At 35.6% G+C, this 25,413-nt stretch overlaps 4 protein-coding genes across 5 annotated transcripts; 1 reads left to right on the top strand and 3 right to left on the bottom strand.

Moving 5' to 3' along the window:
* Nucleotides 1–1,271: 1,271 nt before the first annotated feature.
* Nucleotides 1,272–5,354, top strand: LOC147569963 (putative nucleolar protein 5-2). Its single transcript, XM_086656526.1, has 9 exons — nucleotides 1,272–1,853; nucleotides 2,046–2,142; nucleotides 2,237–2,278; nucleotides 2,446–2,625; nucleotides 2,724–2,888; nucleotides 3,485–3,685; nucleotides 4,001–4,498; nucleotides 4,581–4,715; nucleotides 4,798–5,354. The coding sequence occupies exons 2-9, from the start codon at nucleotides 2,065–2,067 to the stop codon at nucleotides 5,179–5,181; spliced, it is 1,683 nt and encodes a 560-aa protein (XP_086512652.1). The 5' UTR covers nucleotides 1,272–1,853; nucleotides 2,046–2,064; the 3' UTR covers nucleotides 5,182–5,354.
* A 1,983-nt stretch (nucleotides 5,355–7,337) lies between these two features.
* Nucleotides 7,338–11,005, bottom strand: LOC147569962 (uncharacterized). Its single transcript, XM_086656527.1, has 9 exons — nucleotides 10,728–11,005; nucleotides 10,494–10,615; nucleotides 9,353–9,525; nucleotides 8,956–9,049; nucleotides 8,711–8,821; nucleotides 8,539–8,628; nucleotides 7,942–8,027; nucleotides 7,769–7,833; nucleotides 7,338–7,675 (listed from the first exon to the last, which is right to left on the bottom strand). The coding sequence occupies exons 1-9, from the start codon at nucleotides 10,951–10,953 to the stop codon at nucleotides 7,569–7,571; spliced, it is 1,074 nt and encodes a 357-aa protein (XP_086512653.1). The 5' UTR covers nucleotides 10,954–11,005; the 3' UTR covers nucleotides 7,338–7,568.
* A 738-nt stretch (nucleotides 11,006–11,743) lies between these two features.
* Nucleotides 11,744–15,737, bottom strand: LOC147569961 (putative feruloyl esterase A). Of its 2 annotated transcripts, none has more exons than XM_086656524.1 (11): nucleotides 15,469–15,737; nucleotides 15,132–15,201; nucleotides 14,934–15,013; nucleotides 14,728–14,793; nucleotides 14,581–14,628; nucleotides 14,392–14,459; nucleotides 13,833–13,905; nucleotides 13,582–13,743; nucleotides 13,046–13,240; nucleotides 12,629–12,717; nucleotides 11,744–12,250 (listed from the first exon to the last, which is right to left on the bottom strand). In XM_086656524.1, the coding sequence occupies exons 2-11, from the start codon at nucleotides 15,196–15,198 to the stop codon at nucleotides 12,022–12,024; spliced, it is 1,077 nt and encodes a 358-aa protein (XP_086512650.1). In that variant the 5' UTR covers nucleotides 15,199–15,201; nucleotides 15,469–15,737; the 3' UTR covers nucleotides 11,744–12,021. The 2 variants fall into 2 exon arrangements, with proteins under 2 accessions (XP_086512650.1, XP_086512651.1); XM_086656525.1 differs by having other exon boundaries at nucleotides 15,410–15,502.
* A 970-nt stretch (nucleotides 15,738–16,707) lies between these two features.
* LOC147569960 (Protein kinase superfamily protein) lies at nucleotides 16,708–21,987 on the bottom strand. Its single transcript, XM_086656523.1, has 5 exons — nucleotides 21,444–21,987; nucleotides 20,551–20,750; nucleotides 20,192–20,381; nucleotides 18,560–18,951; nucleotides 16,708–17,969 (listed from the first exon to the last, which is right to left on the bottom strand). Exons 1-5 carry the CDS (start codon nucleotides 21,568–21,570, stop codon nucleotides 17,370–17,372), a joined length of 1,509 nt encoding a protein of 502 aa, XP_086512649.1. The 5' UTR covers nucleotides 21,571–21,987; the 3' UTR covers nucleotides 16,708–17,369.
* Between the last annotated feature and the right edge of the window lie 3,426 nt (nucleotides 21,988–25,413).

The following is a 25,413-nucleotide window of genomic DNA, read 5'->3' as shown; positions in this document are numbered from 1 at the left end:
GTTTCCAATCACAGAGATAGTATGTCAAATTTGGTAGAGTACATACTACAATGAAGATTCATTGTGGTTAATGTTATTTTTACAGATCTTTTATCTTTTTTCATAATACCGAACATGGGTTCTGATATATGGTTGTTGATATTTAAGTAGAATACAGTGCACTTATAACCACGTGTTTGCTGAACTTATTTGCAAACACTTGTTTGCAAAAAAGATAATTGCAAACATGTGTTTGCAAAACTTGTTTGCAGAACAGATTGTTGCAAACACTTGTTTGCAGAACAGATTGTTGCAAACACGTGTTTGCAGGAAATGTAAGGGAAAAAAAGCCGTTTGCAAACACTTGTTTGCATAACAGATTTATGCAAACACGTGTTTGCATAACAGATTGTTGCAAACACGTTTGCATAACTGATTGTTGTCAGATTGTTGCAAACACGTTTGCATAACAGATTGTTGCAAACACGTTTGCATAACAGATCGTTGCAAACACGTTTGCAGAAAAAACGTAAAGGGAAAAAACGCCGTTTTTTTCTGGGTTTTTTTTTTGAAAAAAAAAAATATTGAAAGTGGATCTTGTTAGAAAGCTAATGAAAAATCATTTCTAAATATATAATTTTTATAGAAATCCGACATCTCAAACAAAAGTTATATCGATTTAAAATTTAAAGAAAAATAAAAGAATTTAGTTACACAAAATGACAAAAAAAGGTATTTTAGTATTTGCACACTTTTTGACCTGAATAATAATTTTCAAATGTTTAGTGCTTTTCTACTCATTTTCAATATTATTTTGACCTTTCTAGTAATTACCTCAATGAAATATTTGTGTCGGGAGTGTCCGATAAATAGACTCCATCTATAATGAGATGGAAAAAACTCTTTTTCCGGTGGATGGATTTTAATCCAAAAAAAAAGACCATATTACTCGATGACAAATCCTAGCCTACCACTTCTTTTTTTTTTCTTTTTTTTTTTTAGAAAACCCTAGTCTATGTCAATAAACCATATCAAGTAAGAGCAACTCCAACCCAGTATGTCTTAGTCCAATAAATCACTTTTTTACTCAAAATTTTCAACCTCAGCTCAGCCTAAAAAATTCACCTCCACCCCAGCGGCCTCTCTTTAGGCCTAAAATTTGTGCATGTGGGAAACGCGTGTGTGAGTTTTTCGTGGGCGTGTGAAAAACGTGTGTAATCTTGTGTACGTGCGAAACGTGTGTGTGAAATATTTTCGAAATAATATTTTTTTCTAAGGTTGGAGAATTATTCGGGGACCGCCACGTGCCCGCGTTGGTGGGATGTATTTTAATTATTAATGAGCGAGTTTTTGTTAGAGTTTAAAAAAAATTAAAACTAATTTAAAAAATTAAAAGTAATTACATTTAAAAAAATTTTTGGAGAAGATCTAGCCGTTAGAGATAATAATGAGACAAAATTCATGGTTATTGAATTTTGTTTATTAAAGGTATAAAGTTTGACGGGCTTTAGGTCTCTTTAGTATGTGTTGTTAGGGTTTAGGCCTCTTTCATTCCTAGTTTAACTTAGGCGGTTACCGCGTTTATCACATCTTGATGATGTATCAATGTCATGTAATGACTAACCCCCGGCAAAATCAGGCCAGGGCGCCCTCTTAAGAGGTTTTGGGCAACCTTGAATCCAACCCGACACTAACCCGTCCTGTCCGATACTGACCCGACAGAGTTGCATCCTTGAACACTAGGGTTTCTCTGCCCCCATTACAAAAGCCTCAATTCAACAACAGCTAAAACCCTTAAAACCCTAACTTTGCTCTTTCCGCTGAAAGAGCTTCTTTTCACTTTCTTCTCTCAGAGCATTCTCACTCTGAAACAGGTAACTTTTCTTCTAGGGTTTCTCTCTCTCTCTCTCTCTCTCTCTCTCTCTCTCTCTCTCTCTCTCTCTCTCTCTCTCTCTCTCTCTCTCTAAAAATCGCCTCACCTCTCTCCACCCATTGAATCATAATCATATTCAAGTTTTAATTTCTAACAAATCGTTCCCTACTTTCTGCTTCTTGATTGTTATTAGGTGCTCCGAAACTTTAAAGATGTTGGTTTTGTTTGAAACTCCGGCGGGTTTCGCTCTGTTCAAAGTTTTGGATGAAGGAAAACTTTCTAAAGTTGATGTAAGTATTCTTATTGTTCTTTTTTTTTTTTTTTGTTTAATCATTTTGTATGTAGTTAGGGTTTTCTGATTTGTACAATATCTTGCTGTTGCAGGACTTGTGGAAGGAATTTTCTACATCAGAAACTGCTCGTAAGGTATAACTATTTGCATATCAGTGTCATTTTGAACGAGTTTTTATTGAGATGAAGAGTAGTGATTTAGAATCTTTTTCTAGGACTTGGGTGTGATTTAGAACATAACAAGGTTGTTATTTTGAATGTTTTGTTGTATACGATTTTAAGGGTTTTTGTTGGAATATCAGGTGGTAAAGTTGAAAGCTTTTACTAAGTTTGAGAACACAGCTGAAGCATTGTCGACAGCAACTTTGCTTATTGATAGTAAGCCAAGCAAGGGTCTTCGAAAGTTCTTGAAAACCCATTGTGATGGAGAGACATTGGGTGTAGCCGATTCAAAACTGGGAAATGCGATTAAGGAGAAATTGGTTAGTTTGATACTCTTTTCGATGTTAATGTCGTTTATAAGCTATTTATTTATATCTTTGTATACCATAGTTGATGTTAAATCTGATTGTTTTGACAGCAAATCGAATGTGTTCACAACAACTCTGTGATGGAACTGATGAGGGGTGTAAGAAGTCAGTTGTCTGAGCTCATTTCTGGGCTAGGTGTTCAAGATTTGGCTCCGATGAGCTTGGGTTTATCGCATAGTTTGTCTAGGTACAAACTTAAGTTCAGCCCTGATAAGGTACATTCTTCTTTAGTCTTTTGTGTTTTAGACTCTTTAATCTTCACTCTACTGACATGTGATTTGGGATTTAAAACATCTAAGTTGTGTTTTCCTCTAATATGCCTCAATGATTAACAGCTGTAAAGCACGAGTTGTATGAGATGCAATAGAGATCACTTTCATGTTGTATGTTTATTTTATTTTGAAATTTACGATTTTCACGATAATACGACTAACTCAAATCTTTGTGTGAACTCGGTAGACTTATGTCAAACTTGAAGATGCACAAAAAGAATATAAATTTATTTGTTATGTAAATGCCCCTGTTGATCTTATGCATCTGTTCACTGCAAATAGAACTCAAGTTTGTCCTCTTTATTATATCAATTTTTTCTTCATTGTGCTTAACTTGATGTCTACCTTCAACTTTAGTAACTCATCAGCACTGCAGGCAATCGTATAGTTGTCTCTATGCTCTCTGTAAGTGTTGAAACAGATTTTCTTTCAGACCTAGCAAATTCTGAGAGCCAAATTTCAGATTGGAGAGTAGTTGTTTTACCAATGTTTCGGTGTTCTTTGGTCATATTATTTAACTGTTTCTGTCATTTTATTAGGTGGATACCATGATCATCCAGGCCATAGGGTTATTGGATGATCTTGACAAAGAGCTCAACACTTATGCAATGAGGGTCAGGGAGTGGTATGGATGGCACTTTCCTGAGCTTGCGAAAATCATACAAGACAATATCATGTACGCAAAATCTGTGAAGCTCATGGGTAATCGAGTGAATGCTGCAGATCTTGATTTTTCTGAGGTAAGTAAATAGCCTGGCATGAAATCATGTATATAGTATTACTAGTTAGAAGCTAAGTAGTTGGGGCCTGATTCGAGGCTGACTCGACCAAGTTCTTCAATCTCGGGTTGGGATCTGTGTTAGCCTAGCTGACTCACGAGTCTGATTGCATAGGATAACTAAGAAATATGTCGAAGTTATATTAGTTGACCTATATTCTGAATGCTGACTGCTCAGTGGCAGCCCTATCCCAAGCTTGAATTTTGTTCCTTCATCTCAAGGCTATTGCACATCTAGTTGCGGACTTGTTTCTCATTGTTCCTTCTTCTGTTTCAGATTTTACCTGAGGAGGTAGAGGGTGAGTTGAAAGAGGCAGCTGTGATCTCCATGGGAACTGAAGTTAGTGACCTTGATCTTATCAATATTAAGGAACTCTGTGACCAAGTTTTGTCTCTATCAGAATATAGAGCTCAACTATATGATTACTTAAAGAGCAGAATGAACACTATTGCCCCAAATTTGACCGCTCTTGTCGGAGAGCTTGTTGGAGCTCGTCTAATTGCTCATGGTGGTAGCTTAGTGAATCTGGCAAAACAACCTGGAAGCACAGTTCAAATTCTCGGAGCAGAAAAAGCCCTTTTCAGAGCTTTGAAGACAAAACACGCTACTCCCAAATATGGTCTTATCTATCATGCTTCCATAATTGGTCAAGCTGCACCTAAAATGAAAGGAAAAATGGCTAGATCACTGGCAGCCAAGACAGCTTTGGCCATCCGTGTTGATGCTCTAGGAGACGGTCAGGATAACACGATGGGACTTGAGAGTCGTGCCAAGGTATTATACTAACTTACATTTTGCCTTGTACTCCCTCGTTTTGAATGCTTCAGATTATTAACATCACAAATTCTTTGAGTAGCTTGAAGCACGTTCAAGGAGTCTTGAGGGTAAAGAATTGAGTCGTTCGGCTGGGTCGACTAAAGGCAAGCCCAAGATAGAAGTCTATGACAAAGACAGGAAGAAGGGAGTAGGAGGTCTAATTACTTCAGCACAGGTGGGATTTTCTTTCCTTGATCTGCTTTTATTTTCCATATTTTTGTAGGTAAATCACTAACAATTTCAATTTGTCAATGCAGACCTATAATCCTTCAGCTGATGCAGTACTTGGGCAATTGAAAAATGGAGAAGAGTCTACCCCAAAGAAGAGGAAACAAGATGAAAAACCATCAGAGACTGAGGTTGTTGCTGAGTTAGGCGATGGAGAGAAGAAGAAGGACAAGAAGGAGAAGAAAAAGAAGGTTGAGGTTGAGGAGACACCAGCAGTGGAGGAAACACCGAAAGAAAAGAAGAAGAAAAAGAAGAATGCTGAAGCTGACCAAAATGAAGTCCAAACTGCCGAAGAAGATGGAGAAGGAACGAAGAAGAAAAAGAAGAGAAAGCATGAAGAAGCCGAGGAGGAAGAGCCTGAAACAAAGAGTCAGAAAAAGGAGAAAAAGAAGAAGAAGAAAAGCGATGACTGAACTGAAGTAATCGGTAAGAGTTAATTGTATAATTTTATTACGATTTTGTATCAGAGATTTTGAAGCTCCCAAACTTTAACTTTATCGCCCCTTTTTGTCTGAAATCGTTGTTAGTTGAATTGAAATTAGTACTGAACACATTATTGTTCTAATATATTCTCCTTTTTCATCTATAATCTTGGTTCGATTGAGCCGAAATGGTGAAAGTAAACATATCGTTCTTAAAGAAATTATATAGTGGTTGCAAGCGGTTTATGGTCTGAACCGTTGAGTGATAATAGAAAAGCCATAAATCATATCAGTTTTCTACTGAAAGTGAAACTAGATGCTATTCAGATAAAAGTTTCAACAAATACAAACTGGAAGTAACATCTTATTCGACTCTTTGAGCATAGGGTATAAATTTTATTTAAGTTGATCCGAAAACGAGAAGACGATAAGCAATCGTTCTTTGAAATAAAAAATGAAAAGGAAATATACCATGAGATGTTGAGATTTAAACCCCAACGAACAATGATCTCTGTCAACAAAAAAACTAACAATGATACCAAACCAAGGAGGCTGAGGATAAAATGGATAAAATTCAATTAACTCTATAGACAGCATAAACACCTCGTCGTCCTCGTTGTGGAGGTGAGCAGAGAGACACAAAGATGATGATAACAACGGCAAGAACAAGTAGCCCTAACGGAGTGATGAGCGCGTCGTCGTCGGATTCCAAGCAACACTTTGTTCCCATGACCAAAAAATGCCTCCCAAAAAATCACAGAACTTCGACTAGTTCAGTATCTCTTTTTCCCTTTGAAGATGGTTTGATTTATGAATTGAAGAACTTGAATAGAAAGAGAAGAGGCTTTGAGAGAATATAATGTTCCTAATCAGTCTCTACTCACTTGTATAAACTAACTATGCTATTGATACCACAACTATACGTCCCATTAACGACAATTCTCCAATCATGTGGTCATTACAACATTGTTATTAATAACAGATTTGAGAATTAAACGGTAGCCCTTGGATCGAGGAGATGAAGCAAATGGGTGGTTGAATTGTTGTGTGAATAAAGTTTGTTAATTGTTTCAGTATTTTACAAAGACTTCCTGAAGTCTTCCATTGATTGAAACATCTCATTTTTAGCTTTCAAATTGCTTGGGACTAACCATTTTATGTTAGAGAAAAGTTTTGGGCCATCAAAATTCATTTATTTCCAGATATAATTTTTTTAACCCTTTTCCATTTTTCGAATGTAATAAAATTTGGAGATAATCGTGACAGTAATAATTTTATTTATTATTATTATAATGATAACAGTTACGGACAATTAGGGGTCGATGTCATTTTTTAGTTTTCATTCAAACTTGGGTTCTTTCTTATTTCTTTGTACCAAACTAATTGACCTCCATTAGAAAAGAAAAAATGAAACAACTTGCAAACAAAACAAAATGTTAGTTGGATAGATGACTTTGATGTGTGGTCTACCAATATAGAAGGTCAAAGAATGAAATTTTCTAGTAATGTTCATCTACTACTACAAAATTATCAAATATTAAGATGTTGAGATAATGACATGTACTTCGAATATGTAAAGCCCTAGTAAATGTCAAATGGTCCCATCAATATAATTTTATCGATTTCATTTTGCTTTTCTTTTTATATATATGTGACCGCCCGAATTTTAATAGTATTATATTAATTAAATAATATTGCCTCACTTTTGCCACTCAGCCTCATCGGACAGCTGATGATTCAGTGATAAAAACGGGACATCTCTCTTGGACATATCGAACTTTTCAAGTTTATAAGTGATGAGACCTTTTGGGTGAGCCTTGGTTGTAGGAGGCAAACATTGGTCTACAATAAATAATGACTGGCCTAAACCCCATCTAACTATGTCAATTTTTACCGAGGTTAAGTCTTCCACTCTAGAGGTCAAGGGTTCGAGACACGCTGATAATTTCAAAAAAAAAAAAATGTCATTTTTACCCAAGCCCAATAATCCTGGATTTGCCATTCTGTGGGATCGAACCTAGGACCTTCGTATTGCTGAGTAGATGCACTAACAACTAAGCTACTAGTTGTTGGCCATACTATCAGGTTATGCTTTGTGCTCTCATTGGAAGAGAAAGCGGGTAGTAAATGACATCGAAAGAAAAAGCTGGTAGTAAATGAAAGGATTTTCATATCAAAATTAAGATCCATAATGGTTTGTAATTTTGTACAGATTCCTCTATTAATCATCAGAGTAATCCAAAAAAAGAAAAAAAGAAGGTTACTCGCATGAACATCAATAAGATTGAATCATCATGAAACAGACTTTGCTTGTAGATACCATCCATTCTGAGTCCTTATTGAAGACATTGTGAACATTAAATTGAGAACTTGTAAACCTATTCTTGTATTCCAAGAAACTGAGCGAAGCTTGGGTACTTCGGTTCCCATCCTATTTCTTTTCGAGTCTTTGAGTTATTTAGTCGTTTACCTAGAGGATCGTTGCCTGCAGAAAAGTAAATAAAATTGGTGTGTATTACGATAAGAGAATTATCAGCGAAATGATCGAAAATATTTGGATTTTCTCCAGGGAATATACCTGTAAATGCCTGAAACTTTTTGCTAAATTTTCCACTTCTATTGACCAATTCCATTATTTCTCGTCTACACGAATGAACCATAGAAGATAATCATAAAACACAACTAGATGGTACGCTTTTACCGTTTTACGCCAAAATTTAATGGGAATTTAGAAGTTGGTAGCAAGAAAACCTGGATAAAGGATGATTATCACATCCCAAGAAAATCCGCCCTCGTAGTTTTTTCTTCAAAATTGCCATTGCTAGAGATGCCGCATCCTGTAATGTGCAAACATCAAGCAGAACAAGATAATTTCAAGGATCTGGAGAAATGCGGGCAAAACACGACAATTCTTAGAGGAAAGGCTAGTCCGAGTGCAAGAACCCTATGTAACATGGATACGAATATGTGAATATCGGTGCCTAAAGCAGTATGGGGTGTTGAATACGATCTTGTCTTGATAATGTATCCTCTATTTTTACTTGCTAAATTTACTTTTGGATTAACCTTTATATACTAATGACATTGATCTAAACTCATAATTTGCGATCCTGACACGGTTGTGTGCAAGTACACCAAACTATGAACATACATAATCTTATCTTATACCATTGAAGTGACTCCAGTATCACACAATGAGACAAGTGTTCGAGTATCTGATTATAGTATATGTAATCTGACCTAGTAAAGAAATACTAACAAACCACCAAGGCGCATGTTGTATAATTTAACTTCAGCATATGTAAACAATAGTTACACTGAAAATTGGACGAGAAAGTTGGTGAATACCTCATAGTGAATAAGATTGAGGATATGATCTGGATTTGTATCAACAGTACCTTTGGTCAACCAATAACAATGCGCACCTCTACCCTCTTTGTATCAAAATGTTAAGAAAACAGTAAGCAACACTAAGTCTGAGTCGAAGAATATATGAATGCCTCAAATTTCGTAAGGATATATAAAGACCCGCTAGTCTCAGAACACAACCACCAGCATCCAGCACCACTTTTTCTGACTTCAACAAGACATCTGTTCTAGGGCTTCTCCCAATTGGCACCACCGGTGAGTCCTATATAATCATTCTCAGAAGTGTTACTCAAAACACCCTCAGAGTTCTTTAATGTGTACAATTATATAGCTTTTATGAAGAAAAGAGAGCCAATACTTGTAAAGTGAAGAAATGATTTATACTAAAAGTAGCACCTCATCACATGGTCCATTGTCATTCCGATCAAATGGAGCAGAACTTGATGTAAATAGAAAAGAACCTTCACCATTCCAGTTTGATGTAGCGAGCCTGCGAGTTTTTTCTGATATTCAAATTAACGCACTACATATAGACTTCTACATGCGCGGATTCCTAAAAGATGCATAAAATTGGTTTCTATAATAAATAAGTAGAAATGAAGAAGAATGAATCAATGACCACCTGCTCTTGTCGTACATTTGTGATCATTTTTTACTATTTGCTTTGATAAGTAACAGTTATTGTGAAGGTAATCAAATACGTGGGAGTCTTGAAACTAAAAACACCTTAAATTGTAAAAAATGACCATACATCCTAACGAAACAAAAGAGAGTTTGCCATCAATTTGCCTACCTTACATCGCCAGGGTAGTCAGCAGTTCGGGACGGTGGAGCACAGAAAATAACATATGGAATCTTATGAGTTAATTCTTCACCCCTTAAAGACGGATTAATCCCAATCTTAATCAATTCGTCATGGTGATCGCTGGACATTGTTTGACCAAATATTTGACAACTTGGGTGCTCCTACACACAGAGGAAAAGAATATCAGCTTCAATTCAAATTCAACAAAACCTTTAAGTTATAAATTTAATCGAATCATTATGTGAAGATCAAAATTTCAAGTCAAGTACTTGAAATTTCACTCATCATCAGCAAATACTTTGGGTCTGTGTCTGTTGGGTAATTTAACATTTGGTATCATTCAGGGCAACCCATGTCCAAGCTTCCAAGTTCAAGTCATAATTACCTACGACTTGCGTGGTTGAGCCGAGGATGACATTATATTTGAATGCAGGATCATATCGGATGCAATAAATTTAGTGGGACCTAATGAAACCCAACCAGGATTCATCCGAAGGTGCTACTCGTTTGGCTTGCGTCATCGAGATACTACTAAGTATAACCCAGGATTCATTAGGTCTATCTGTATATAGTTGAATGAAATAGTACTACTAGATGAGTGAAGCTACTTGCACAGAGAGGGCATTGGGCCAGCGTCTAACTGTCGATCGAGTAGACCAGCATTGAATATTGTTACGGTTAATTGCTTATTGCTGAAGTAGTGTTATTTTTTCCTATAAGTGAGATTTGGATTCTGACTCGATGCCTAAAATTAACTTGACTCAGATTTAAAATCTGACTCGATGCCCAAAATTGACTCGGAGTCAGATTTAAAATGTGACTCGATAACTTAATTGACTCGTAGTCAGAATTTGAAATGTTTGTTTTTGTCTGACTCGTGAAACCTGAACGACTAATTTGGGGGTTGATTTTGGGTCCATCTGACTGAGAGGATTCAAATCAAATGAGTGAAAAAAAAAATCACATTGAGGAAATGATTAAAAAACAAACAAACAGAACCTTGGTTAGGTAAGAAGTCACCAAGAAATGTAAGATATCTATAAAGTTGATAAAAGAAACCTAATCTATCAAACTTTATATGATGATAAATAAAAAGATGTTGTTAAAGATGAATTATTATTATTATTACCTTGCGCCATTGTTGAGCCAAGATGCGACCAAGCACACCTGGACCTACGATTAACAGATCATCTTGTCCTACTCCTACCAATCCATTCGAAGAATCCACTGATAATCTTTCATTAGGTGCTCCTGAAATCAAATTAAATCTTAAAGAATCCAAGAATTTGAATGAAAGAAAAAAAGTATAGAAAGAAAGAGTATTGGTTAATTGGGAAGAGATAATAATAATAATAATACTAACCAACAGAAGAAGAAGAAGAGGACATGATTAACGATTTTGTTTGAGTGGTGAAAGTTGACTTGTTGTTAGTGAAGCGAAATTGGTAGTTGTAATTTGGAACAACAAGTGATGAGGAGGAAAGAGAGAGTGAGGAGGAGGAGGAATTAAGACGGTTCGGATAACGTCCTAATAATACAGGATGAGGAGGAGGAGTCAAAGCAGCAGCATATACACCTATTATTTCCATTTTAGAGAGAGAAAGAGAAAGAAACAATAGAGAGAATTTCACTTTACTTGGTATATACATCGTGCTGGTCCTGCTGAGAAATATATAGCATCCTACTTTGTTGGGGCCGTTGGGCCCGCTCAATCATATTAGTTTGACATAGTATAATACTTTTGTCGAGAAATGTTATTTGACCTGAAAAACAAAGTCGATTACAGTCCTAAATGTTGATGTAGCATGTTTAAGCTAGAGGGGTTATCTCTTTCTTACAAAGCCCTATCTAATGAGAGTCGGCTACATCAACGTTCGCTTAGTGTTCATGTTCCGATCCAAACAACAAATTATCAACTTAATTACGCACAAAACAAAATTTGCTCAGAATGCGAAATGACAGACGAGTTTTGCCAAAAAAAACCATCAAGAGAGAAAACTAGGGATTTCAACAAAAAAAAAAAAAAAAGAGAGAGAGAGAGAGAAAACTACGGTGAAACCCCAGCCACTTGTGTCCGGCTGCAGCTAAATTTCGGTTTATTTTTTGGACAGAGTAATCGGTCTTTCATTTTGGCCTGCTCAATCATTTACCTATCTTCTCACTTTGGATCTTTCCCATCCAAATTAGGGATTGAATTCCGCCTCCTAGAGTTCTTCAAGTAGCATTTTTCTCATTAAAATTGCACGGAAGACCCTCCTGGATCGTTCTCATCCCAACTTGTCAGGATTCAAAAGGACCTTCCAACTGAATATCATCAGAACCATACACATGTTTACAGCTTGAGGGTCACCACAATAAAGAGTCACCATTACATTGCCATTTGAAATGAAACCCTAGAGTTCAGATTATATTCACATAAAGGGTCATCACATTATTATTACATTGTCATTTGAAACGAAACCCTAGAGTTCAGATTATATATTCACATAAAGGGTCATCACATTATCTTTTTTTTTTTTTGATGAAGGTCATCACATTATCTTATCCACAAGAAATATATATGTACAGATATTACTCATGCCAGACACGATTTCAACCTCCTTCCAAGACCTGTCTCCTAATACATAAATAATCCATCCACAGATTCCCAAGCGAAATTATGAAACAGAGGTAATGTCAATACTTGTTTCGGTATTCAATTCTATTGTTGAGTCGATAGGATTATTCCTTGACAGAACGAAGTTTCCCTTCGGATCTTTTACACTCTGTATTTTTACATTCTGATGCAACTGATCCATTACGATTTTGCACGAACCCCATGTCTCAGCTTGAAGTTCGATACCAAAGTACTTCAAGTGATCGGATATGCTGTTTCCAGTTACAGACCTGCCAAAGACCAACAAAATAACGTAAAGAACTTAATGATGAAAAGATCATATATACTACTTTTAGTTCCTCTAAGAAGTCTGGCACTGGTTAGAAGTTTTGGATATGGTAAGTTGGACATGACTTGTGCTGACTCTCAAACCATTGCTACATTATGCATACAAGACATTAACCTAGAGTACTGTTTTGTAATCTTAACATGATCATGTGCAAGAATACACGAGATTTGCATCTAAAGTAAAATTAGGCGAGTATTCAACACAAGTATCCAAGTGTCATACACAAGTATTCGAGTGTCCAGACAGGAAGAGATACTAGAACGGAATATCTATGTTGCTAATTTATAATTTTCCTACATGAGTAAGGAAACATATGTACCTACTACAGGATGGGTCTTCACCAGAATTGTCACAGATTTTCTCCACTGGGTAAACTAGGCTCTCCAAACCAACATTGTAAACCCAAACCTACAATTGCAGAAACAACAAATCCATCTTTATCGTCTGATGATAAGCCATACAAAAGAGAAAGAGGTTGAGAGAGATCCTTCAGAATCCCAAATCCGATTCTTCCATTATTATATGCGACTACGCATATTTATAATAATAGACGATGCTATTTGATCTATAAGCCAAAGGTTAGTAATAAGGGATACTAGTCAGCAAGAAGTTACCAGCATTTTAACAATTTAACCACTAAAAATGCCAATATTTATGCTTGGTGCTAGTTACAGTGATAACTCTTTGTTTTTCATGGGGTCATTAGGTTTTCGAGGGTTTCCATCTAGTATCTTACCTCTTTTGGGAAGTGGTGGTATGTCTTCTGCGGGAAGTAGGTATAATATGGAGGCAAATGAGGGACGATATCATGACCATGTGTGATTCTGATTGTCTTCGGCACGTGTTTACTGAAGTAAGATGCAAATACTGCATTGCCTATACGAGGCTGTCCAAATGTCATGAGCTGAACTTCGCAAGGTCCATAATTGACCTGTAAGAAGTACAAATATTCCTATATCAGAATATAATTACAATGAATCAAAGAAACCTACGGCGTCATGATCATTTGAAGAACAGAAGGGTTCGGAATAATATTATGTTACCAACAGAGGAGTCAAATATCTGGGAAAAGGAAAGGATTGAATTGGAAAAGGACCCAGCATGAGGGTCAACGAGCAAGACAGTAAAATCCACTTAGTTATTATATGACAACCCAAATTGTTTTACTGTTTAATGGTCCGTAATATCTTAGGAACCCAATAACTAAATGCTCATTGCGAGAAATTTAACTGAGTAAGGAAATTAATGTCCAAATCAGGAGAAGTTATTTACTGCAAGGTCAAGCGCACAGAAGGAAGCCATGGCTCCACCCATAGAATGCCCTGTCACCATGATGGGAATATTTCCATATAACTCCTTTGCTCGTTTTACCGCATGCACAACACAATGTCGTAGAGTCGTATTATGATACGCTGAATAAAACCCATGGTGTACCTAAAAAAGCAGAAAAGAGAGCATATATTATTGGTGATTTTTTTTAAATAGATTTACTATAAGTTTCGGATCCTGCTCTAAGTACAAACCATTGCATCTGGCATGCCTGGGTAGTTCAAGTCAAGTTGCTTCCAGAAGAGATCTTCAACCCAATTCTGTATGCTATACATATGCAGTTACACCACAAATAAGCTAGTGAGACATTAAGATGAGCCCCAAATTCGCAAAAAAAAAAAAAAAACGCTACTAAAGAAAGAAGTCGAACCATGTTTAAGAGACTCAATGAAATTAGAATTACTGTAACAGGAATATGTTCTTCTAGTTATTGCGGGAATAAATATCTAAATTACAACCCAGGATAACCCATTATCGATATCTAGAACTGTAGCACTCAGCAGTTCACCTATTCACTACAAAGATCTAAATCATCTTCGTCACTTTAAGGCCAAGTAATTATCTACCGAGTTAAAATAACAACTAATAAGTAAAAAGAGAAGGAAAACACCGAACACGTAACGGAAATCTTGCTTTTATAATTTGAAGTTTTTTCCTTTTTCTTTTCTGTTACTTCATATTTATGTTGATGGCTATATATGTCCAATTCCTCTAAAATACCAAAAATAAAAAGCCAGCAGAAAACACCCATACCTATGTTCCTGAGTGCCTCTAAATGCAATTACGATGGCGTTGAGATCCTTTGCCACCCCGACAAATGCCTATAAGAAAGACACAATGGCATTAGATAGGTTGGGGAATAACAACTAGAAATACCATGTACGTAACAAAACCACGACCAACAGGTGAAAGATTCTATCTGAAGTGTTAATCATAATGAACCTGTAAACAGTGCTGAACATCGACAATAAGCTCTAGCACTTCAAACCCCTGTTACAATACAGAAACAATCACTAAATCTCTCCCAAAACCCTCAATTGTCCGTGTTTTGCCAAACGTAAAATCACAAAAACACAGCCATATACATACCTTTGTCATACCATCGCACCTCTTACACGTCCATGAAAATAATTCTGTAAGATCCGACATGTAAACCTACAAAATTAGCAAGTCTCAACGAAAAGCATACAGTATGTGAAATTCCATCAAGACACTGACTCCGGGAATTAAGCGTTTCAATGGACAAAATGTTTAAAATTTTGAAGTTTAACAGAACGAGAGGTGGGGAGGCTCACCGCAGAAGCATACTCTACTAGTATACTTGCAAGAGTGCTATTATAGACCTGACCATTGTCAGCTAGGTCAACTTTTAGTTCTGCAATTGAAAGGAAGAAAAAAAAGTGAAACTTCACAAATGTTACATTAAAATCAGTGTTACCCTAGATCACAAATATTTCAAAACATTGAGGTCCAATCACAGAGAAATTAGTTACCTCTTGCCCCTGAGAATGTAATTAAACTGATTAAAATTACAACTTTTAACCATTGAAATCGTTCCATAACCTGTAAATAAAGCAACAAAAATTATGTCCTTTTTATCAGCAAGATTCCACCTTTTTCAATATTTTACCTAAATTACGTGAAGCAACCACTAGGGTTTTTACAAGTTCATGATTAAAATAAAGAATTCAACCAACAATTGAATTTCAACACTAATGATCACAAAAACGAATAAAAATTGATGATGATAATAGATTGATTAGCAATTTACTTCCGATTGAATCGGGAAACGAGTTGAAGTAGAAGAAAAGTAGTAAGAAATCAACTCACCGAATAAAATTAGATGAACTTAGAAATTTATGGCGGTTTTATCAGATTTGGGGTTCGTTGGTTAAAGGATTAAATAGAAGAAATTGGATTAGATTGGTAAGGTCTATTTCACTCCAAATTTGATTGTCGATTTTGTTGTATCTAGGAAGATGAGAGGAAGGAGCATGATCTGGATTTTAGAGAGAGAAAGAGAAGAGAGACAAAACCGAGGGGGAGAGAATAAGAAGGAAAATTTTAGAGCTGGGTTTTCCGTTTTCCAAGTAGACAACGTGATACGGATTAGCTAGTTTAGCCCCTATTTTGACGAATATTGGCTCCAATTTGTAGTCAACTTTTAGATTTAGCCCTCGTACTTATCCAATATTCTATTTGGCCCCCTAAAACCATAATTGTGTTTAATTTTTTTTTTCAGGTTGAAGTACCGTAATTATGTTAGTCAAACTCTTTTTTTTAATATTGACTACAATGGTAACATATTCTTTTTTCTTTTAACCCTTCATTCCAAATGGCTTTTTTTTTTTTGTTGATAAGGTTTCTTGGTCTATCTTCTATCTAATCTCTTGTTGAAAACTGTCGCGGCAAATGGTTAGTGAGTCGTCTGCCGAAAATGTTTTTCCTGCAAGAGAAAAGATGGAGAACAAGGAGGGAAACGTTTGGAAATTGAACATAAAGGTCTTTTACTTTTCTAGACTGGTCCCTGACTAGGAAGTCTATCAGTCTTGTCTCGTAGGCTAGTTGGTGATTTAGAGCTAAATTGAGATTTTTGACTGACATTTATGAGATTTAGAGCGGAATTGAGATTGGGTACATCTATTTAGAACATCTCCCATAACGCAACACTCACTCTTAGAAATTTTGAGTGTCACGTGATTTTTTACAAAAACAAATTGAGGAATTGTAATTTTAGAGTTTTGTATTCGCCACTAAAACAATTTGAGGAACTCTATTTCTATCAATTAAGAATGAGAATCTCAATTGGAACTTATATATATGCTGGATAGATATTTGTTTTTTTGAGTTTTGCATTGGACATGCTCTTAAACTAGGTCAATTAATCTGCTTCTGCATTATGTGATGCCTTTTAATTCAACTTCTATCGAAGAAACTGAGAAGGTAGTTGAAGGAAAATATACCAAGGCTGTGTTGTCTGAATCTGACTCGTCTGACTCATAACCAATCAAAATCAACCATTCAGATGAATCGGGCATCACGAGTCTGACAAAAACAAACTATCACAAATTTGACTCAAGTAACAAAACTACCTAAGTCTTTAGAAACTAGTTTCATGGAAGTCAATGTACAAAAGAGTAGATGAAATACAAAAACCAATAAGAAGAAAAGAGAAGAAGAAATAACATGTACCAGTCATAGAAAAATGACATCTACAAGTTGCAACAATCACAATATAACAGTCAACAAATAACTCCTGCTTGAACCTGTACAATAACTAGAAAAAACATCTGTTTCTACCCATCTCTTTTTTTGTGTGTTTTTTTTGGATGATTTATGCAGAATATATTATGTAATTCAGACTTCTAAGATAGGTGGAGAGATATGAAGGACTCTGTCTGACAAACCTTTTATGTATAAGCCGAAAACACAACTGACTCAAGAAATCCAGACAAATACGTGATATCGGTTGGAAAATATATTCCATAGATCGATGAGATATAGTAATACCTGGACCAAAATGGAATTCCGCCGTTCGTTCTGCCATGAGATGAACTAACACTACCTTCTTCTATATCCTTGTCTTCTTATCAATGGAGATTGATCGAATGGTACCATATTCATTGTGACGATGTAATGGATGACGGGTGATGATATTTAACCATATTCTTTCGGCATTAAAGATCTTAAGCAAGACAAGTTCAGGTTTCAGCTTAAGAAGTACCTCATGGTTACTCATTTGTTTTATCAAAGCTTCCCATTGGATCCATTCGTTTTCTCTCTCTCCAATTCTCACCCCAAACTTTCGCTTCTTGAACGGCACGTTCTCTCTCACTTCCACGATTCGAGTTTCTTGGTGAGTCCCTTCCTTTTCCACCATGAGCAGGGCTATTTCGTTGAGATTCTTGTCGATCAAGTTCATCCAAACCCCACTTTCTCCCTGAACCAGCACCTGTCTCGCCTCTTCCAATTTCTGGATCAAAGTTCATCCCATGAACAGGAGGTTCCCTTCGTCTAGATCGAGGAGAATCCTTGTGAGGTGAGTTTAAGCTTTCAGATAAATCTCCGTGACTTTTTCGATCTTCTCTGTTCCTAGATGCAGATGAACCACCTCGACTCGTTGGGGGAGCATTCGGATCGTAAGTTTGAGAAGCCAAATATGAAAGAGCAGTCACAACATCTCCTATGAGAGGTCGAGTTGCTGCTTGTTCTTGTAGACACATAGCTGCAACAGCAAGAGCTTGGTAAAGGCCTCTCATTGGGTAATGACCTTTTAGTAATGGATCGGCCATCTTAGGGAACTTCCTTCGGTCCTTGAATAGAGGCCTTGCCTGCAAAAACTCAAATCACGGGGATGAAGGACTGAAAATTTTACTTCAATACCACATTTTCATATTACCGACATAAGAAAAAAAAATTGATCTCCATTTAAATAGCATTGTACAGACATCGTGAAGATCAAAGGTGTTGTTCCTTTTTAACAACACTCAACATATTCAGTAAAATTGTCACTTGGGGGAGCACCCGGAGACTGGGCAACAGGTGCGAGCCCAAGCATACGAAGTCTAGAGGCTTTCTAGGTGAGGCCGTGGTGCCTCCATTAAAAACAAAACTCTGTACCCAGTGGGCCGAGCCTGGCTGGTTGGGTCATTACAAAAACTGACTTTGTTGCTAAAAATTCTTTTGACCCCAAAATTTAATCAATTGAACATTTCAAGAAAATAAGAAATTTTGCATCAAAGATAAGAAATTTTGCAAGTTCTTATTTGCATCAAATCTTTTTTCATTATAATTTTGGACCCTTGCATGACATTGTGTAACTGAAGGACCATTATAAGTTATTATTTGCATCAGATATAAGCACTTTGTCCTAACTATACCGTATATATAAGAAAAAGAAGTGAAAAAGAAAACGACTTACCCATGCAACTAGATTCTGCTCTCCTTGAGGTTGGGTGTTGTCAATAGCTTTTCGCCCCGTGATAAGCTCAAGGAAGACTACACCGAAACTGTAGACATCAGATTTTAGAGTGAGTTGACCAGTCATAGCATATTCTGGAGCACAATAACCATAAGTTCCCATCACTCTTGTGGATACGTGAGTCTTGTCACCAACCGGACCAAGTTTTGCAAGCCCAAAATCCGATAGCTTTGGATGATAGCCTTCATCAAGAAGGATATTGGATGATTTAAAGTCCCTGTAAATAACAGGAGGATTTGCTTTGTCGTGCAAGTATTCTAAGCCTTTAGCTGCACCAGCTGCAATCTTCATCCTTGTATTCCAGTCGAGAGGCTCCTTGTTGGGTGGAAGATCTGAAAACAAAATGTCGACTGAGTCATCTAATTAGAGCATTAAATTACCGATTATGCATATCTATTGAGTACATCTCATTATCATAAGAAACAGATATCTAGTAGTCAGCAAGTAACGGAAAAAGGTTTAGGGTCATTACAAGCAGTACTACAAATTTCGGTGGTAAGAAATATATGAGAATCTTTTAATTGCAAAGAAACAGATTTATCCGATTCTCAAGCAAGTCGTTTTCTGAGTTCATGTCCGTTTCTTACAAAATGATATGTGTATAATCGACCACCATTAGTCTATTGATTTCCTTAACTTTTATAATAGAAGTTAGAGAACGGTTGTCGAAATCGTCATAACATCATTAAACTAAGTCAAATTAGGCAATACTCATGACCTTCAAATGAAGATATAAGCACTAATAACTTTTTTCCTTATACAAAGGTGTTAACAAAAGCAAAACCAAAAACAGCATTTACATGATTAATTATCTCTCTAAAGATTACATAACCGATATTGCTCGCTGGAAGAAAAATAAACCGAAGTACATTATTTGCCAAAACAGTAATTATCGTACATGTTTTCCTAAATGCATTTTGTGTTACTGTAAAGAATGCATCTGCCAATACAAAAAGAGCTAATGTGATACTAAACTCAAGTAGGAAGTTCTCAAAGTGACGAATCCTCCGTCAAAACTTTCTCGCTACAAAGGAAACATGCACTTTTTTTTTTATGAATTTCCCTGTATAGTACGTTCATTCAAGTACAAACTCCAAAGCTTAGTGATGAAAGTAATAGGATGCATCTAGATTCTACAACCTTGTCTTGGCTATTTGAATCTGAAAATCTACATGCGGGAATTCCACTTGTTGGTTTCTTACAAATTCGTATCAATCAACTACTTAGATGGAAATTGGAAAGCATATAAAACTACAAACGATATTCTCAATCTACTTTAGAAGAAAAGTACAACTCCAATCCATACATGAAAAATATTCACGTGCAACTTACATCTCATATGATTAAGCATATAAAACCAAAATCATGAAGCTCAATTTATTAAGAGTTTGTAAAAGGTGTTCGAGTATGAATCGAACAATGAAACGAGTAACACATAACGTAATCTTCTGTCACTATTTGGTCCTTAGAATCCTTTTGACCTTATTATAGACTTAGTTACTTATTTAGGAAGATGTACCAAAACATAGAAGTGGTTAATTATTTAGGAAGAAAGATAAAAGGTGATCTAACCGTGCAAATGATCCTCCAAGGATCCCAATGGCATGAACTCGTAAACAAGAAGGCGTTGGTCTCCATCAGCACAATAACCAATCAAATTGACTAGATTAGAATGATGTAAGAGACTAAGCATGAGAACTTCCACCAGAAACTCTCTATTTCCTTGAAGACCATTCCTGTCTAGTTGCTTCACAGCAACCACCTGACCAGATTTCGGGAAAAGAAATTTTTTTGATAATTAATCAACAAAAGTTCAACGAAAATCACAGGCTACAATGAGAACTTCGTTATAAAAGATATAAGCCAAAATTATAATAGATAAATATAGTCAAGGCATCCGAATTCTGTAACCTAGACTAATACCTACTGACCTGTCCAGTGCTCTCCAAACGACCTTTATATACACGTCCGAATCCTCCTTCACCCAAAAGGCATTCGTGCCTAAAGTTCTGAGTAGCAGTAGCAAGCTCTCGGAAAGTGAAAGTTTGGGCAGCAATTGGTGCACTTGGCCCATTATTAGGAGCCGGTGTTTCCTTCTTAGAATCAGAACCACCGCGAGATTTTGATCTATCTGCGCCATCATAAAACAAGTTCACACACAAACACACACGCACATATATACATGGTGTGAATGCAACAAGCCCGTTGAAACCATATTCTAGAACGTTACGAAGTTAATTGTGGGAAAGTCATAATTGAATCTATTGTTAGACATAAAAGCTAAAACCCTAAACTCAACTCATATCACAATTCACAACACAAACTTCCATACATTCCTTGAGCTTAGTATTCTTGGTTAATGTGTAAATAATTCCTTAAACCCTCTGTTGATTCTAGAAAACAGTGAAAAGATCCTCCTTGATCTTGTTAATTAACAATTGCCAAGCAAAGATAATGCAGACACAAACTTTACAGACTTAAAAAGAGAATGCTTAGATCAACAAAAGCAACCTAATAAATTACTACAAATTAGAACAAGTAAGGAAAAGAAGACTGAAGAATGAATTGAACAGGAAATGAAATCACTAGAAAAGGAGTAAATAGCAAATGATAGAAAAAAAAACCCAACTCAGCAAATAAAGGAACACAAAATTGAAACTCAAAGATCAGATCAAGAAGGCAGAAATTAGAATAAACAACAAAAACCCACTTCACAAAACTTCAAGAATACATCAATTAAGCACTTGGAACACATCTCAACTAATCAAAACCACCAAAAAACAAGAAACTAGAAAATTTAAAAAGAGAAAGATGAAATTTTTACCTGAACTAACTCTACTAACATGATTAGATTGTCCAGCTGAATTTTCTTTCACAAAATCCTTTTTACCCTCTTTCTCACTTTGATTTTTCTCCTTACCCGACGATCCAAAACAGGGAAAACACCCCATCCCAAATCAAACAAAACCCAAAAATCAAAAGATAAAATAAAAGAAAACCCAGTAACTAAAAAAAGTCGATCTTTAATACCAACTCTTCATCTTCAACAAACCTTCTACAAATTTCAAGTTTTTCTCTTTCTTTTTTCCTTTCTCTATCTACCCTTTTCTGGCATGACCACTACTGACACTGTTCCAACCTTTAACTCTTCTTCTACACAGTTTTCCTTCCTTCCCCAACAAAAGAAAAAGGATAATTATCAACTTGGGGATGAACAAGATCAAGAAATCAGAGACAGTGGTAGATAAAAGAGTAGAGAAGGTAAAGGAAAATTAAAGAGAGAGAGAAAAAAAAAAAAAAAGTAGATAGAGAGAGGTGGGTTGAAAAATAAAAGAAGAAAAGATGAAAGGGGAAAGAAATAAAATTAAATGAGGTAAATTCATAATTATAAATTGAGTTAATTCCTATATGGCCCCCTACTTTGTGACCAGCTTCCTTTATGGCCACCTTTTTTTCGTAAATTCAAATATGGCCCCCTATTTTCAGATAAATGTCATTACTGCCCTTCTTAATTCTAAATTTAAAACAATAAAAAAAATGATTTCCACCTCACCCCTCTCTCTCTCCACCTCATCTCTCCCTACACCTCATCTCTCCCTACACCTCACCCCTTTCTCTCTCTCTCTCTCCAATTCACCTCTCTCTCTCCAACTCTCCTCTCTCTCTCCTACTCACCCCTTTCTTCTCCGGCCGGCCACCTTCAAACTTAAAAAAAAAAAAAAAAAATTCTCTCTCCTCTCTCTCTCTCTAAATTTTTCTTTTTTTTTTTAAATCTCTCCACCCTCTCTCTCTCTAAAACTCCGGCGAAGGGGGTTTCCCTTCGCCGGAGTTTTAGAGAGAGAGAGAGTGGAGAGATTTTTTTTTTTTAAAAAAAATATTTGAGAGAGAGAGAGAGGAGAGAGAAATTTTTCTTTTTTTTTTTTTAAAGTTTGAAGGTGGTCGGCCGGAAAATTTTCCGGCCGGCCACCTTGCCGGAGAAGAAAGGGGTGAGTAGGAGAGAGAGAGGAGAGTTGGAGAGAGAGAGGAGAGTTGGAGAGAGAGAGAGGTGAATTGGAGAGAGAGAGAGAGAAAGGGGTGAGGTGTAGGGAGAGATGAGGTGGAGAGAGAAAGGGGTGAGGTGGAAATCATTTTTTTTTATTGTTTTAAATTTAGAATTAAGAAGGGCAGTAATGACATTTATCTGAAAATAGGGGGCCATATTTGAATTTACGAAAAAAAGGGGGCCATAAAAGAAGCTGGTCACAAAGTAGGGGGCCATATAGGAATTAACTCTTATAAATTACTCACAAGTCCTAAGCAATCATACTATTTAATTGAGATTATTTTCCTATTTAGGATTTGATTATTTTAGAATAATCTCTTTAATGTTACAAAAATAACATAAATTTTAATTGACCATTTTACCCTTGAAATTTTTGGAATTGACAGCATGTGGAGAAAGTAAAGCTTATCATCATAGACAACAAGACTAGGACCCACAAAAGAAAAACCCCTCTTCAACCTTTCATCAACCAAATTATACTTTAAAAATAACATAATCCAATGGTCCAATGACACGTGGAATATGATGTGATTGATCTCCACCGTTCATCTAGTACAATTCCCCAATCTAACCAATCTTTTATCCCATCCAAACAAAAGTTTCTATATTATTATAGGCATTCCTAATATGTGACCATTATTAAATCACAAATTTCCATGTTCTAATAAGTCAAGTTTGAATCTCTTTTTAAAACAAATAAATTGTTTAACATGTGTTTTTTAAAGAATTCTTGTATATGCAAAGGCATTGATTTCGTTTTAATTTTAACCATTTTAGAGCACCTCTAATGCAACACTCACAACATCTCCAATGGGACATCATAACAAACACTCTAATAGTACTAGTTGTCAAATGTTAATGAAGATTCTTTTTTTTTTTGTCAACAGTTGGTAGCCAAACTCCAGAAATCTCTGGAGGTCCCAGGTTCGAATCCCAGAAAAGGTGGAATCTTTGGTTATTTGAATTGGGGTTATTAGGGTGTAAATAATGTTGTTGGGCTTTAGGTCATGTCTTGTTGGGCTTTAGGTCATGTCTTGTTGGGCTATAGGCCCGGTTCTGTTAGTGTTTGAGTGGGCGGTTATTGAGCTTATCACATCTATGATGTATCAAGTGCCAAATGTAACGACATACGTAGATCGTAGTCGACTTCCAAAAAAAAAAAAAAAAAATGAAGATTCTTTTTTCTAAATGTCAATTTAGGGGCATTCTAAATTTTTTTTAGTCTCTAATAGAGACCTCTAAAGTATCTCTATTTAATACACATGTCCATCTTCAATTCGATAGATAAAAAATAGTAAAAAAACATGAGGTTTCTATTAGTTAGAATTTTAGGTGACACTTAAAGAGTCTCAAAGAAACACTCTAATTTTAAAGTGCCCGTCTTGAGTTTCTATTAATAAATGATCCACATCATCATAGAGTGTCTTGTGAGTCCCATTAAAGAAGGTTTTTTTAACAAAACCTCTGTAAAACATAAGTGGCACTCTAAGTTTTAGAGTTTGAGAGTCCCATTGGAAATATTCTCAAATCTTAAAAACTCTGAGTGCCACATTGAATTCTTAGAGTTTTTTAAGACTCTTCAATGCAACACTCTATTTCGATCTTAAAGATGATGTGTCGATGGTAGAATAGAAATATCTCAAGAGAACCCTCTAGAAATAGAGTGCCCTCTAATTGTCCAACTCATAAATATTTGACTTTAAACCAATACAAACCAAAAGTTTTCTATATTTTTTAAATAACTAATTATTTCTTTACAAAAATAAATATGTCACATAAGTAAATAAGATAATTTTATAGTTTTGCATTTGAGACAAAAAAAAAAGTTGAGAATCTCTATTTCGCCACCTAAAAATAAAAATCTCAATTAGAACTTAGCGCATAAGATGAATAGAGATTTTTTTGAGTTTTGCATTGGAGATGTTCTAAAATTGAGGTTTCATTGGAGATGCTCTTATGCTGGTTATAACCGAAAGAAAGAAATACAAATCTGCATTCGGTCCGAAGCTTAGAGCATCTCTTGAATATCTATTTTGAAAAAAGTTCATGATTTGTCATGTGCATTAAGTGTATATACTTGAAGAAAATTACATTTCTCATTTTATTTTGTTATACATGTGAATTCTTTAAGATTCTCTATTAATTGCATATTCATCTATAATTTGATACTTCTTTATACTATTCCAGTATATCTGTGTCAAACAATTATGTTCTAAAATATGAAGAAGTATAAAAAATGTTTTTAAAAATGACTATGAAGAAACCAAAAAAATGAAATAAATGATTTGTCAAACTGAGATTTATTTAAGGATACTATTATCTTATGGAGTATTTTCGTTCCATAGGTTATTTTTACAGAAATGCTCTTAACAGTCCAAATTCAAACAATTATTACTATTTCGCTAGAGGAAGAATGTAATTCTTTTTTTTTTGGTTCAAATAGGAAGAATGTAATCAAGAGATGTAATCCTTGAATGTAAATTTGTAATACGTAAATTACGAATTAAACTTGCACTAGCTATTGATGTAGTATCATGAAGTGTATTCGGGATATATCCTCATTTATAGATTAGAAATTAAATCAACCCAGGTTACGACCTCTTACATGTTTGTTTCCTTGTTTTATTGAAATTTTGGAAAAATCTTTATAAGAGTAATCCTTTTCGTACAAAGAAAATCTTGCAATAGTTATCAATGTTTTTTTGCATTTATGTTTTCCTTTAAAGATAACACGTTTGTTTGGTCGTAATTA

The sequence above is a fragment of the Eschscholzia californica genome, unplaced genomic scaffold, assembly GCF_041429995.1.
Source record: "Eschscholzia californica isolate CP2 unplaced genomic scaffold, dmEscCali1.0.p SCAF_1, whole genome shotgun sequence".
Lineage (NCBI taxonomy): Eukaryota > Viridiplantae > Streptophyta > Magnoliopsida > Ranunculales > Papaveraceae > Eschscholzia > Eschscholzia californica.
The sequence above is the reverse complement of the archived record's forward strand: the minus strand, read 5'-3'. Positions and strand labels throughout refer to the sequence as shown.

What these genes read in the sequence shown, in the direction of transcription:
- LOC147569963 (XM_086656526.1), top strand. Translation starts at nt 2,065, where the DNA reads ATGTTGGTTTTGTTTGAAACTCCGGCGGGTTTCGCTCTGTTCAAAGTT. An exon ending in ATGCGATTAAGGAGAAATTG is followed by an intron (nt 2,626 to 2,723) that starts GTTAGTTTGATA and finishes TTGTTTTGACAG; the next exon opens with CAAATCGAATGTGTTCACAA. An exon ending in TTAAGTTCAGCCCTGATAAG is followed by an intron (nt 2,889 to 3,484) that starts GTACATTCTTCT and finishes TCATTTTATTAG; the next exon opens with GTGGATACCATGATCATCCA.
- LOC147569961 (XM_086656524.1), bottom strand. Translation starts at nt 15,198, where the DNA reads ATGGAACGATTTCAATGGTTAAAAGTTGTAATTTTAATCAGTTTAATT. An exon ending in CAGGCATGCCAGATGCAATG is followed by an intron (nt 13,744 to 13,832) that starts GTTTGTACTTAG and finishes CTGCTTTTTTAG; the next exon opens with GTACACCATGGGTTTTATTC. An exon ending in GAAGACCCATCCTGTAGTAG is followed by an intron (nt 12,251 to 12,628) that starts GTACATATGTTT and finishes GGTCTTTGGCAG; the next exon opens with GTCTGTAACTGGAAACAGCA.
- LOC147569962 (XM_086656527.1), bottom strand. Translation starts at nt 10,953, where the DNA reads ATGGAAATAATAGGTGTATATGCTGCTGCTTTGACTCCTCCTCCTCAT. An exon ending in TCAATCTTATTCACTATGAG is followed by an intron (nt 8,028 to 8,538) that starts GTATTCACCAAC and finishes TGCACATTACAG; the next exon opens with GATGCGGCATCTCTAGCAAT. An exon ending in AAAGTTTCAGGCATTTACAG is followed by an intron (nt 7,676 to 7,768) that starts GTATATTCCCTG and finishes ACTTTTCTGCAG; the next exon opens with GCAACGATCCTCTAGGTAAA.
- LOC147569960 (XM_086656523.1), bottom strand. Translation starts at nt 21,570, where the DNA reads ATGGGGTGTTTTCCCTGTTTTGGATCGTCGGGTAAGGAGAAAAATCAA. An exon ending in GTTTGGAGAGCACTGGACAG is followed by an intron (nt 20,382 to 20,550) that starts GTCAGTAGGTAT and finishes AAATCTGGTCAG; the next exon opens with GTGGTTGCTGTGAAGCAACT. An exon ending in CTTGGAGGATCATTTGCACG is followed by an intron (nt 18,952 to 20,191) that starts GTTAGATCACCT and finishes TTTTGTTTTCAG; the next exon opens with ATCTTCCACCCAACAAGGAG.